This window comes from Saimiri boliviensis, chromosome 4 (assembly GCF_048565385.1).
Source record: "Saimiri boliviensis isolate mSaiBol1 chromosome 4, mSaiBol1.pri, whole genome shotgun sequence".
Lineage (NCBI taxonomy): Eukaryota > Metazoa > Chordata > Mammalia > Primates > Cebidae > Saimiri > Saimiri boliviensis.
The window spans coordinates 141,568,698-141,581,441 of record NC_133452.1 but is presented as its reverse complement, the minus strand read 5'-3'; the positions used below and the strand labels follow the sequence as shown (position 1 = coordinate 141,581,441).

Below are 12,744 nucleotides of genomic sequence, written 5' to 3'. Positions count from 1 at the left end.
GAGACTCCCTCTCAAAAAAAAAAAAAAAGCAATTGTTAAGTTTTTTTATACCTGAACAATGACTGCAATACTGAAATAATGAAAAGCTAAGATGGGACATGTTTTTACAGATAACTTTAGCTCCACATCAGTCATGAAAGTCAATGTCCTCGTTCATCAGCTTAAGGAAAACAAAGGTACTAAACACCATTTAGACAACGTGCCTCACTAGCTATAACGGTGTCATGACCAGCTGAGGCTCAGTCAAGCGGAACCTTTTTAGCACTTCACTTACAGAAAGAAGCAAATCACAAACAAGTGCGTGCCATCAGCCTTCCTATCTGTGGGTTCTACATCTGTGGATTCAACCAACCTCAGGACAAAATATTTGGGGAAAAAAATAGATGGTTGGGTCTGTACTGAACCCATACAGACTTTTTTCCTTGTCATTATTCCCTAAACAATATGAGATAACAATTATTTACATAGCGTCTACATTGTAGTAGATACGGTAAGTAATCTAGAGATGATGTAGACTATAACGGAGGACATGTGTAGCTTACATGCAAATACTGCGCTATTTTATATAAGGGACTTGAGGATCCTCAGATTTTGGGATCTGAGGCCTTCCTGGAAACAATCCTCCATGAATACTGAGTCTAAATATTACGATTATTTAACTCAATCAAAAATAAAGCAACAATACTAACACCCTTAAAACCAGATTTGGAATGTCCTAGAATCACTGGAAATTTTTCCCTTGAACTTTCTACATCTGAACTACAGTACAGTTCTGGGATTGGGATCCACTAGGCTTTATTGTGGCCCATACATTGAGAGAGGGTAATATGCCAATCTAACTCTGATTTCTACAAAGATTTAAACTAAGTTTCTTTCTTTCCTTTTTTTTTTGTTAAAGACGGGGTTTCACCATGTTGGTCAGGCTGGTCTTGAACTCCCTCCCAAGGTAATCTGCCCGCCTTGGCCTCCAAAGTGCTTGGATTACAGGTATGAGCCACCACGCCTGGTCTCTTTTTTATTTTTTTATAAAAATTTTTTTTTATTTTTTATTTTTTAAGAGACGGGGTCTTGCTATGTTGCCCAGGCTGGAGTGCACTGGCTATTCACAGGCGTGATCCCACTACTGATCAGCACAGGAGTTGTGACCTGCTCCGTTTCCGACCTAGGCCAGTTCACCCCTCCTTAGGCAACCTGGTGGTCCCCTGCTCCCAGGAGGTCACCGTATTGATGCCGAACTTAGTACAGACACCCGATCGGCATAGTGCACTACAGCCCAGAACTCCTGGGCTCAAGTGATCCTCCAGCCTCAGCCTCTCTAGTAGCTGGGATTACAGGCACGTGCCACCGTGCCAGGCTAAACTTTCTTATCTTGCATTTTAACTGAATATATAATCAACCACAACAAGTGATCAATTCACCCTAGTTTTAGCACTGAAATTCCCACATCCTGGAAAATCTCCCAATGCCAGGCAAACTAGGATGACCGATTGCCCACTCACCATCTTCCTTTATCTACGCCTTCTTTCCACACCCCTTTCCTTGATCCCAGTCACCCTCCCAAATTATGGGCCACTGTGATTTCATAGCGTACTTGCATGGGAAAAACTGGGTACTTTACTAAAGGAATAAAAAATCCAATTCTGAATGGTAGTAGAAAGTTACATACTTTTCTAAGTCATTTAAGTTTGATTGTAGCAAATACTAAAACATTTCATAGAAGTACTAAAATTAATAATCAATATTTGTCATCTAGTATTGTGAGTACATCATAGATTTTACAGCATGCAAAAGCGTTCCATTAAAAAACATCCAGACCCAACATCCCAGGAAGTAGCAGGACTGCGTGATCTCCCTCTCCAGTCTGCTGATAATGCAGATGAACGCCATTCACAGCCACTTTGGCGGAGGTTATCGAGGTGCTAGAAGAGAAAAAAAGCATCCCCACAGTGGGAGGGGGAGACAGGGGAACATTTCTTAGGTGATTCAAAATTATAGTTAGACAGGAAGAATAACTGCTAGTGTTCCATGCTGCTGTGGGATGACTACAGCTAACAGTAATAGTTTCAAATGGCTAGAGGGAAGATACTGAATGCCCCAACACAAAGAAATGATAAATGTTTGAGACGATGGCTATGCTAATTACACTGATCTGATCACTATAGTATACATGTATAGAAACAAAACTTTATATCCCATAAGTAGGTACAATTATGTCAATTAAAAAAAAAATTTGGCCGGGCGCGGTGGCTCAAGCCTGTAATCCCAGCACTTTGGGAGGCCGAGGCGGGTGGATCACGAGGTCGAGAGATCGAGACCATCCTGGTCAACAAGGTGAAACCCCGTCTCTACTAAAAATACAAAAAATTAGCTGGGCATGGTGGTGTGTGCCTGTAATCCCAGCTACTCAGGAGGCTGAGGCAGGAGAATTGCTTGAATCCAGGAGGCGGAGGTTGCGGTGAGCCGAGATCGCGCCATTGCACTCCAGCCTGGGTAACAAGAGCGAAACTCCGTCTCCAAAAAAAAAAAAAAAAATTTGAGCCAGGCATGGTGGCTCATGCCTGTAATTCCAGCACTTTGGGAGGCTGAGGAGGGCGGATGACCTGGGGTCGGGAGTTTGAAACCAGCCTGACCACATGGTGAAACCCTATCTCTATTAAAAATACAAAAATAGCTGGACATGGTGGTACACGCCTGTGATCTCAGCTACTCAGAAGGCTGAGGCAGGAGAATCGCTTGAACCCGGGAGGTGGAAGTTGTGGTGAGCTAAGATCGCGCCATCACATTCCAGCCTGGGCAACAAGAGCAAAACTCCATCTGAAAATATAAATAAATAAAATAAAATTTCAAAAAATTTTTTAAATCCACCCCCAAAAAAATCATTTAACAATATGAATTTAATATGACAAAACTGTCTTTGGACATGAATGAGTCGGCTCCAGTACTCTTCTCAGGCTCCTTGGGTTATTCTGATTTTTCCAATTCTGAACAGTGACATGAATTTGAAATTTCTTTAGTAGACTGCCCATCTGAACTGTGCCCTTATGCTTGAATATGCTATCGTGCCCAACCTGGGAGTAACCCTACGAAAGCCCTGTGAGGCTTGCTGAATTAATGGCCACAGAGGTTTCATGGCACATGCTGGTGAGCTGGAAGCCAAGGCCACTCAAGTGCAGGCTGGCACGGGGCTCAGTGCAGTGCAGTGAGGGTGGATATCAGGGGCAAAGACCCTGGAGTCACTTGTCTGCACCCCAGCAGGCCCAGAGGAGCTACCCAGACATTCAGCAGCCTTAGTGACATTCCCAAAGAGAAGGCTGGTCCAGGGTCTCTGGGTTGTCCTTTAGCTCTAGGGTATCCTGTGTTGTCTGGCTTGCTGCAGGAGGCCCACAGTCAAGAGTGTCCATCCGCACTGACAAGGTCTACTGGTTTTTAAGATGTTAAAACATTTCTGTGTTGACTGCTAAGTAGCCATGTCCATAAGCCTCCATGTCAAGAGCCCTCCTTCCAGCCACTGACCTGCCTTGGCCTAAGACCTCCTAGGATCCTGCTTCTAACTGGACCATGCTTAGCACAGGACAAGGCCTCAGGACAGACATAATGCCGGTGTCTGTCCTGCCTGAATTAGGTGTGCTGTACAGGTGTTCTGATTAATCTCTCCTCAGCTGCTCTTCTGGAAACTCCTAACAGACTGTCCTGGAATATACACCAATCGGGCACATAGACGGCCCCCATACCTGGACCAGGCTCCACCAGCCTGCCCACAGCTTATCAGATCCATGACTGAGTGAAGCACTGGAGGGACATGATGGCATGCCAGGGCAGATGCCAGAAGGAGGCACTCCTCTTCTCCAGGTAGAGTACTGACACAATGAAATCAACCACCACCTCCTTTTTCTTTTCTTTCTTTCTTTTTTTTTTTTTTGACATGGAGTCTCGCTCTTATCGCCCAGGCTGGAGTTGAGTGGTGTGATCTCGGCTCACTACAACCTCCGCCTCCCGGGTTCAAGCAATTATCCTGCCTCAGCCTCTCGAGTAGCTGGGATTATAGGCATCCGCCACCACGCTCGGCTAATTTTTGTATTTTTAGTAGATGGGGTTTCGCCATGTTGGCCAGGCTGATCTCAAACTCCTGACCTCTGGTGATCCGCCTGCCTTGGCCTCCCCAAGTGCTGGGATTACAAGCATAAGCCACTGCGCCTGGCCCTTTTTCTTTTACATACTCCCTACCCCTACCTCTGCCCTTGGTCAAAATGATAACTGAAACATAGCCCTTTTGAAAAAATGAGATCCTGTTTTCTCCTTTGATTTCATATTACTTGCCAACCTCAAGTAAGAAACAAATGTGGAAACAAATGTGTTGAATACAGGTACATTGCATCTTAACACAATTTCTGGAAAAGTAAAAGACAGAATTGGGTAGTAATAAGGCCTGACCTAACTATAAGCTCCTTATTACAGAAGTATGATTAAAAAGGCATCAGTGAAGCCACTAAGCAATGGCAATACTGACCCTGCCATTTGCTTATTATGATGACTGCCCTGTTCCTCTGAGGAATTCATTTTTACAGTTATGATAGCTTAGGATCAAGAAGCAAATACATGTACTCCACTCATAAAGACTCTTTTCAGTCTTTGCTTATTGGTGCTGCTGCTCTGCTCACAATCTAGTGGGAGAAACGATAAAGACACAAGAGGATTTGCTCTGCAACCTGCCAGGAAAGCCGAGTTATGACTGAGGACAAGAAGAGCTTGAGGCCCCTGGATGAAATAAAAGCTCAAAATAGTATTTCCTGTGTCTACTGCATTAAATGAGGCAACTCCCTAAATACAGATGGGCAGCATTTCCCCAGCTTGGTAGTAACTGTGTGCACAGTACATGGCTTCCCTTTATTTCTCTTTTCCTAGACATCTGTTACAGGCTCCCTTCTCTTAAGTGCTGAGACATGCTTGTAAAAGCCTTTTGTACTGTGAGGCTTCAGGTACACTGAGAAGCCCCCTCCTGTCTTTCTCACCATCCAAAGCCAGTCAGTTTTCAGGACTGGGTGCTGCTGCCTTGTGCTCTCTAAGCTGGTCCAGGGCACTGGCTCACTCAGGCTTCTCTCCTTCAGCTTCCATCATCATTCCCAAGTCTCTTCTGCAAAACACCTCTCACTTCTCTCTGCACTCTGAGACATCTACATTTTGATTTCCTATTCCAAAATTTTTTTTTTTTTGAGATGGATTTTCACTCTTGATGCCCAGGCTGGAGTGCCATGGCACCATCTCGGCTCACTGCAATCTCCACCTCCCGGGTTCAAGCAATTCTCCTGCCTCAGCCTCCCAAGCAGCTGGGATTGCAGGCATGCACCACCATGCCCCGCTAATTTTGTATTCTTAGTAGACATGGGGTTTCTCCATGTTGGTCAGGCTGGTCTTGAACTCCCAACCTCAGGTGATTCACCTGCCTTGGCCTCCCAAAGTGCTGAGATTATAGGCATGAGCCAGCACGCCCGGCCCAAATTTCTTTTTAAATATTTTTCACTATTTCATATTCTTTTGGTTGCCTAAAAAAATATACAGAAACAAAACCGGGTAGTTTGGAGTTCAGCATACTGGGAACCCAATGTCAGGGAAGGATTTACAAAGGTAGAAAACCTAGAAGGTGGCTTTAGAGGAGAGAAACAGATCATATTGGGGTGGGTAGAGGTATCTGAAAAGAGAAAAAAAGTATCATTTAAGATGGACTTCCAAATATGAGTAAAATTCTGAAAAAAGAATGTGGTGGGAAGGCATTCCTGGAAGAAGAAACAGCATGATCACAGGCCCAGGAAAAAGGTACAGTGGTGGGGACAAGCCACTGTTCAGCCTTGCAGGAGTTTGAAGGCAGAGAGTGAGCTAAGGCTGAGGCCAGATGGTGTCGGGCTTTGCAGCTAGGCTGAGGAGAAAGAGAACATCCTTAGAGCTTTGTCATCAACATACTATAGATCCATCACAGCAGAGGTGCTGCCATGTCATATTAGCCCAGCCCTCTGGGGTAGAGCCCTAGTATCTGCTTTCAGAGACACCTGAACTGTACTGGGCTTTGCATTCATCTATTTCCTGAACTGCTTCATGCTAAGTGCTAAAGGTATGCCTTCACCTAGCTTGGAGGTCAGCAGGAAAAGACAGATGAATAATCTGCTGACAGCGTGGACTGTGAGTATTCAGAGCACTAGGAAGAGAAGCCAGGGCACAGAGGAGCCCCGGGTGCTGGTGGAAGGGACTAAGTTCATTGCACCCTCACAGCTCTCCATGGCTGCCCACACAACCCCTTCTACAAGAGCATTTCCTGCCTTCTACATCAGTAGGGATCAAAGTTAAATGTGAATAACCTGGCAAACTTATAAATCTCTGATGCCCAGGCTGCACTTCATGAAAATCTTGGGTGGGAGCCATGCATCTGCATTTAAAAAATTACCCAAGGAGATTCCAATAGGCAACCAAGGATGAGAATGACTGTACTGAGTTAATTTCTTGGAGGAAAAAAAAAAAAAATCCTGTCTTCCCTTTGAAGCATGCCTTCCTACCTTATATTTATCCTGGAGTCCCTTTTCCTGGGAGACTGAACAGGCAACTTTGGGAAAGGGAGGGAGGTTATGAATAATACAATGGTATTGATGGGGTAGAGCTGCTCCTCTTGAAGGAGGCTTTACTATGTGTGGTGGGGGCCAGAATATAATAGCTGGGCAAATAATTTAACTAAATCTAACCTTTGTTACTATCTGTCACCCACTCTGTAAGAGTTTGACCTATCCCATTTATTTTGCTCTGAGGCGCACATCATACTTCACCTAATTCTACCACTGAGGAGCTTGAGATCAGGTAATCTGCTTGTCACACTGCCAGTGATGGGCAAAGCCAAGACAAACATCTGTGTGTCTGACCCCAAAGCCTCAGCTCCTCAGCACTTTGCTTAGAGATACAAATGGTGAGTATTCACAATAGCAAACATGGAATCGACCTAAATGCCCAACGATGGCACACTGGATAAAAACATAGGGTTCAGGCCACGCGTGGTGGCTCACGCCTGTAATCCCAACACTTTGGGAAGCCAAGGCAGGCGGATCATGAGGTCAAGAGATAAAGACCATTGCCAATATGGTGAAACCTTGTCTCTACTAAAGATACAAAAAATTAGCTGGGCGTGGTGGCACACACCTGTAGTCCCAGCTACTCAGGAGGCTGAGTCAGGAGAATCGCTTGAACCTGGGAGGCGGAGGTTGCAGTGAGCCAAGATCGTGCCACTGCACTCCAGCCTGGTGACAGAGTGAGACTCTGTCTTAAAAGAAAACGTGGTTTATATACACCATAAAATACCATACAAGTATACACAATAGTGAGATAATATCCTTTGCAGGAACAAAGATGAAGCTGGAGGCCATTATCCTAAGGGAACTAATACAGGAACAGAAAACCAAATATTGCATGTTCTAAGTGGGAGCTAAACACTGAGTACATATGGACACACAGAAGGACAAAGCAGACAGCCTCCTCTCCCCACTGCCCCAGGCCCAGGAAGCATAGTAACTAACTAGTTACTATGTATTTACCTATATAACAAACCTGCAAATGGTCTCCTGAACCTGAAAGTTAAAAAAAAGGGGGCTACTTAGTAAGGCATACTCTTTCTTTGAAAGTGTCAATACAATATTATATATTCAGCTATTTCTTTCGTGTATGTTTTGCAAAGTAGCCATTAGCTACAATAAAGTATTTGCTACCTTCAGGGCTTGACTTTACATGAATCTTGGTGACTTATTTTTACATCTCTTATATATTGTACTATTATATAAATATTCCCATTGTGCCTACTAATTACTTCATATTTATTATATCCCCAGGCTTTTACATTCATTGTTTCAAATCCTCACAAAAACCCTGCAAGGAGGCTCAGAGAGGTTGAGCAATCTGCCAACATTCACATAGCTAGGAAGTGGCCACACAGCCACTGGAACTCCAGAGGCCATGGTTCCTCTCTAACCTCATGGCTGAACAGGGTCCTAAGAGGGCTCAGGCACTGGGGCCACACTCTGACTGCCAGACACAGCGTGGTGGCAGGCGTCAGCAGGGCAGTCTCTGATTCTCTGGCAGGGCATCCCAAGGTTGAACTTAGAAAATATTTTTTAGGCAGATTGTTAGGTTATGTGAATCATTAACATTTATAACTACACATAACATACAATTTCAGATAGAAAAGGCTTTTTTTTTTTTTTTTTTAAGCTTGACCCAGGAATAAATCACCTTACAGATTATGAAATAAGGGTGAAAGTTCCAAATAAGAGATTTACAAACAAGTTTTTGGAACACCAAGTCAACTGTAGATTGGGCACTGGCTGTTCTGAAGCAGTTTTTACAGGAATGCTTTTACCTACTGACATTGAGCTACAGCCTCGTTTCAGGATTAACCAAATTCACTGCTTGTTTTTCCAGATTATGTCATATCAATTTGCAGCTGCATTTATAAAACGGTAGTACAAAATCCAGAGGAATGTGTTTTTTTCAGAGATATTTTAGGAAGAATAATCTGCAATGTAACTAGTTGGACGGGGCCTTCCTGAATCATTAAATAACCTATCAAAACTATATCGGTAGGCCAAGCACCGTGGTTCATGACTGTGATCCCAGCACTTTGGGAGGTCAAGGCGGGTGGATACTTGAAGTCAGGAGTTCAAGACCAGTTTGGCCAACACGGTGAAACCCTGTCTCTACTAAAAATACAAAAATTAGCCAGGCATGGTGGCAGGTGCCTGTAATCCCAGCTACTCAGAAGGCTGAGGAACAAAAAACACTTAAAACCTGTGAGGCGGAGGTTGCAGTGAGCTGAGATTGCCCCACTGCACTCCAACTTGGGCAATAGAGCAAGCCAGCAATGGAGAACAAAAAGAAAGAAGTCCAAGTAAGGAAGGGGCATAGGCTGCGAGCTGGAACACGCCTGTGAGCACGTCCAGCACAGATATCTTGGTTAAAGTACAAGGACATAGAATTGTACTATGTGAATGTACTATGTGCCTGTGAACATGTTTAACAGCTACATAGGATAGGGCCTAACAAAGAGCTATAGCAAAAAGGGAGAAAGCTTTGAAGAAAGTTAGCCTTTACAAGAGACTATTATTTCTAACATTTATTATTCTTTAACAAGAAAGGAAACTTTGAAGAGGAACTTTCACTACTTCTCACAAAATGATCATTTTTCACTGTTAATTTATACAGCTGTAGCTATTGACATGTTTTTCATCTATCAAAATAGCCCTGACCATCTTATAATAATTCTAATAAAAAGGAGCTAGTCAATTGCAATATGATTTTTTTTTTTTTTTTGAGACGGAGTTTCACTCTTGTTACCCAGGCTGGAGTGCAATGGCGCGACCTCGGCTCACCGCAACCTCTGTCTCCTGGGTTCAAGCAATTCCCCTGCCTCAGCCTCCTGAGTAGCTGGGACTACAGAAGTGAGCCACCATGCCCAGTTAATTTTTGTATTTTTAGTAGAGACGGGGTTTCACTATGTTGACCAGGATGGTCTCGATCTCTTGACCTCGTGATACATCCGTCTCGGCCTCCCAAAGTGCTGGGATTATAGGCGTGAGCCACCGCGCCCGGCCTGCAATATGAAATTTTTAAAGCTGGTCAGATTTGCCCTCTTTTCTCCTTGTAAATCAAGTTTTCAAACTAGATGTTTCTACGTTAGAGCAACTAAAGTTCTAAACGCTATGTACCTATCTAGTATTGACTTTCCCCCTAGTCATTAATGGATGTGGCCCAACAACAGTCCACTGCGCACAAGCACTGTGTACATTCACTGTACATGTGTGTTTGCATGTGTGTAAAGATATATGTACTGAATAAAGTAAAACAAGCTTCATGCTGCTCTATCCACATTTCTGTACAGCATCTCTTGTCAGAAATTAGTCCAGTTTTTTGTTATTGTTTTACCTGAAATGGGGGGAGAGGTGGAAGGACAAAAGAGAATAAAGCAGATTTCTGGGCATCTCCGCGTGTAGACCAGATCCTGAGAGTGAGGCCCAGGACTCTGAATTTTCAGTTCCCAACGTGATTCTTTTGCACATTAAGGTTCGAGATCAGCAAGCAAAGAGAAGACTTAGGGCTCTCTGTACCCGCGATTAAAGCCTCGGCGGTACTGGAAAGCTACTGGGCACAGACATTCTCACGTTAATTTTTGACATAAGAGGAAGACAAGATTATTGTCCTCATGCCTTACAGTGTGGAGTATGGATGGAGCAATGGACTAATAAGGGCCCTGGGATTCTAATCTGTGCTCCGTCACGGACGAGTCTATGCTATGCAAATAAATCTCCCTGGGTCTCTCTGGTCTGCACACTGAAGGGTTTGCACTCCACGGCCCAAACCCTCCACGGCTCCTTGAACTGAGGCTGACCGAGGCGCATGCACGACCGAGGGGTTCGCGCACCAAGCGCTGCTGGCCCCCAAGATCGGGGTCTCGCGGCACAAAGGGCGACAGGGATGCCAGGCCGCGCCTACACCCCCTACCCGCGCACCTGGAACACCTACGGCCGGCGCGCGCCCCTCCCGCCGACCTTCGAGCGCGCCGATGCTGAGGATACCCAGGGTGTGGTGGCCGCCATTACCCGAACGTGGCCGCGGGTCCGGCCTGTGAGACGAGGATACCGGGCTTCAGCGCCGAGAGCAGCAGCCGCAGCCGCAGCACGCCCGGGCGGCCCAGCACAGACACCATAGTCAAAGATGTCATCGCTGCCAGGAGGGCGCATGCACTGAAACCAAGCGCGGTCGCCGGCCAGCTCCTCCCAGGAGCCACGCCCCCTCCTCGATGACCTGCCTCTCCCTGCATCCTCCCCGCCCCGACGCCACGCCCCCGGCTTCCGCCGCCCCGCCCACCCTGTCGCTCCATCCTCGGCCCGCCCCGTCCCGAAGCTCCGCCCCGCCGATGCTGGCCCCTAGGGGACCGAAACTCCGCAATCTTGGAAGGGCAGGCACTCACGCAGACGCTCCCTTCTCGATGCTGGCACTGGGTCCCGGGATGGGTGTCCCAGTCGGCGCTACCCCGCCTCCGCCAGTCGCTGCATCGACCATGGCCTTTCCAGGAGGCGAGGCCGCCAGCCATAGCGCCCTCGCTGGGTGGGCGTCCAGGCGGGGCGCCGCAGGGCTGGGGGGGCTCCGGCTGTAGACCGGCTGCTAAAAGTGGAAGTGCATTTGCTTTTCAGAGATGATGGGATCTATTTTCTTTTCTTTTTAAAATTTATTTTATTTTATTTTCTTACTAAGTTAAGAAAGCAGAGATCTATTTTCTTTATACCACTTCACACCCATTAGGATGGCTACTAGCAAAACCCCCAGAAATTAGTGTTGGTGAAGATGTAGAGAAATTGAAACTCTTGTATAGTGCTGTTGGGAATGGAAAATGGTGCAGCCACTGTGATGAACAGTACTGCGGTTCCTCAAAAAAATCCAACTTTTTCCTGTCTGGTTCATGTTGGTTAAAAAAAACAAAAAGAACAAAAACAAAAAAATCCAGCTTTTCCATTCCTGGGTATATACCCCAAAAGAATTTAAGACAGGGTGTACAAGAAGAATTTTTTTTTTTTTTTTGAGACGGAGTTTTGCTCTTATTGCCCAGGCTGGAGTACAGTGGCGTGATCTTGTCTCACCACAACCTCTGCCTCCCAGGTTCAAGCAATTCCCTTCCCTCAGCCTCCCGAGTAGCTGGGATTACAGGTATATGCCACCATGCCCAGCGAATTTTGTATTTTTAGTAGAGAAGGGGTTTCTCCATGTGGGTCAGGCTGGTCTCGAACTCCCGACCTCAGGTGATCCGCCCTCCTTGGCCTCCCAGAATGCTAGGATTACAGACGAGAGCCACCACGCCCAGCAAGAAGAAATGTTTTTATACTCATGTCGACAGCAGCACTATTGACACTAGCCAAAGGGGTGGAAGCAGTCTAAGTGTCCAAAACATATACAGGGATAAGCAAAATGTCTGTGCATACAATGGAACATTTTTTAGCCTGAACAAGGAACGAAATTTGTCACATGCTACTACATGGATGAACCTGGAGGAGCACACTGCTGAGGGAGGTAAGCCAGTCACAAAATGACAAATACTGTGTGATTCCACTTACATAATAAGGTACCTAGAGGAGTCAAACTTACAGAGACAAAAAATAGAATGGGTTTTGTTGGGGGCTGGTGGAAGGGGGAATCGGAAGCTGGTGTTTCATGGGGACAGAGTTTCAGTCTGGGGAGAATGAAAAAGTCCTGGAGCTGGATGTTGAAGATGGCTGCATAACACTGTGACTGTACTTAATGCCACTGAACTATACACCTAAAGCTGGCTTAAGCGGTAAGTTTTATGTATGTTTTACCACAATTGTTTTTTCTTCGACTATATAATTCCAGCTTTATAAAGGTTATTGACATTATCTAAGTGGAGAAAAAAGTAACTATTGCTTTAAGTCTAACGTTCTGCCTTAACCGGAAATAACCGACAGATCTGCGGCTACTGCTGTAGGCTTGGCTTGAATAATTGGACAACAGCTTCTTTGCATGCTGCATTACTTTTCCTCCAAGAGACCTTTTTGGTGTAACAGTCAGTCCTGTGAGTACCGTGCTTGTAGGTGTTACACCCATGGACATTTCTGCCACCTGCAGCGTCCTCACTGGCCCATTGGAAGTTCTTAAGTAGCAAAGGTGGTTTTGGCCTAAATACAGATTATGCAAAAGTTTTTATATTCCACT

General features: G+C 45.5%; 1 protein-coding gene across 5 annotated transcripts in view; it reads right to left on the bottom strand.

The window, feature by feature from the left end:
- Window positions 1-10,821, bottom strand: part of BPHL (biphenyl hydrolase like) — a 35,827-nt gene extending 25,006 nt beyond the window's left edge. The window contains exons 1-4 of one of the 5 annotated variants that reach the window (XM_039462677.2): window positions 10,596-10,676; window positions 9,946-10,068; window positions 7,566-7,598; window positions 1,816-1,919 (exon numbers count right to left, since the gene is read on the bottom strand). In XM_039462677.2, the coding sequence (XP_039318611.1) occupies window positions 1,816-1,919; window positions 7,566-7,598; window positions 9,946-10,001 (193 nt within the window). In that variant the 5' untranslated portion in view covers window positions 10,002-10,068; window positions 10,596-10,676. Of the gene's footprint in view, window positions 1-1,815; window positions 1,920-7,565; window positions 7,599-9,945; window positions 10,159-10,595 lie in introns of those variants that run through there. The other 4 variants (XM_010338090.3, XM_010338091.3, XM_010338089.3 and 1 more) reach the window with 4 other exon arrangements.
- Window positions 10,822-12,744: the final 1,923 nt, after the last annotated feature.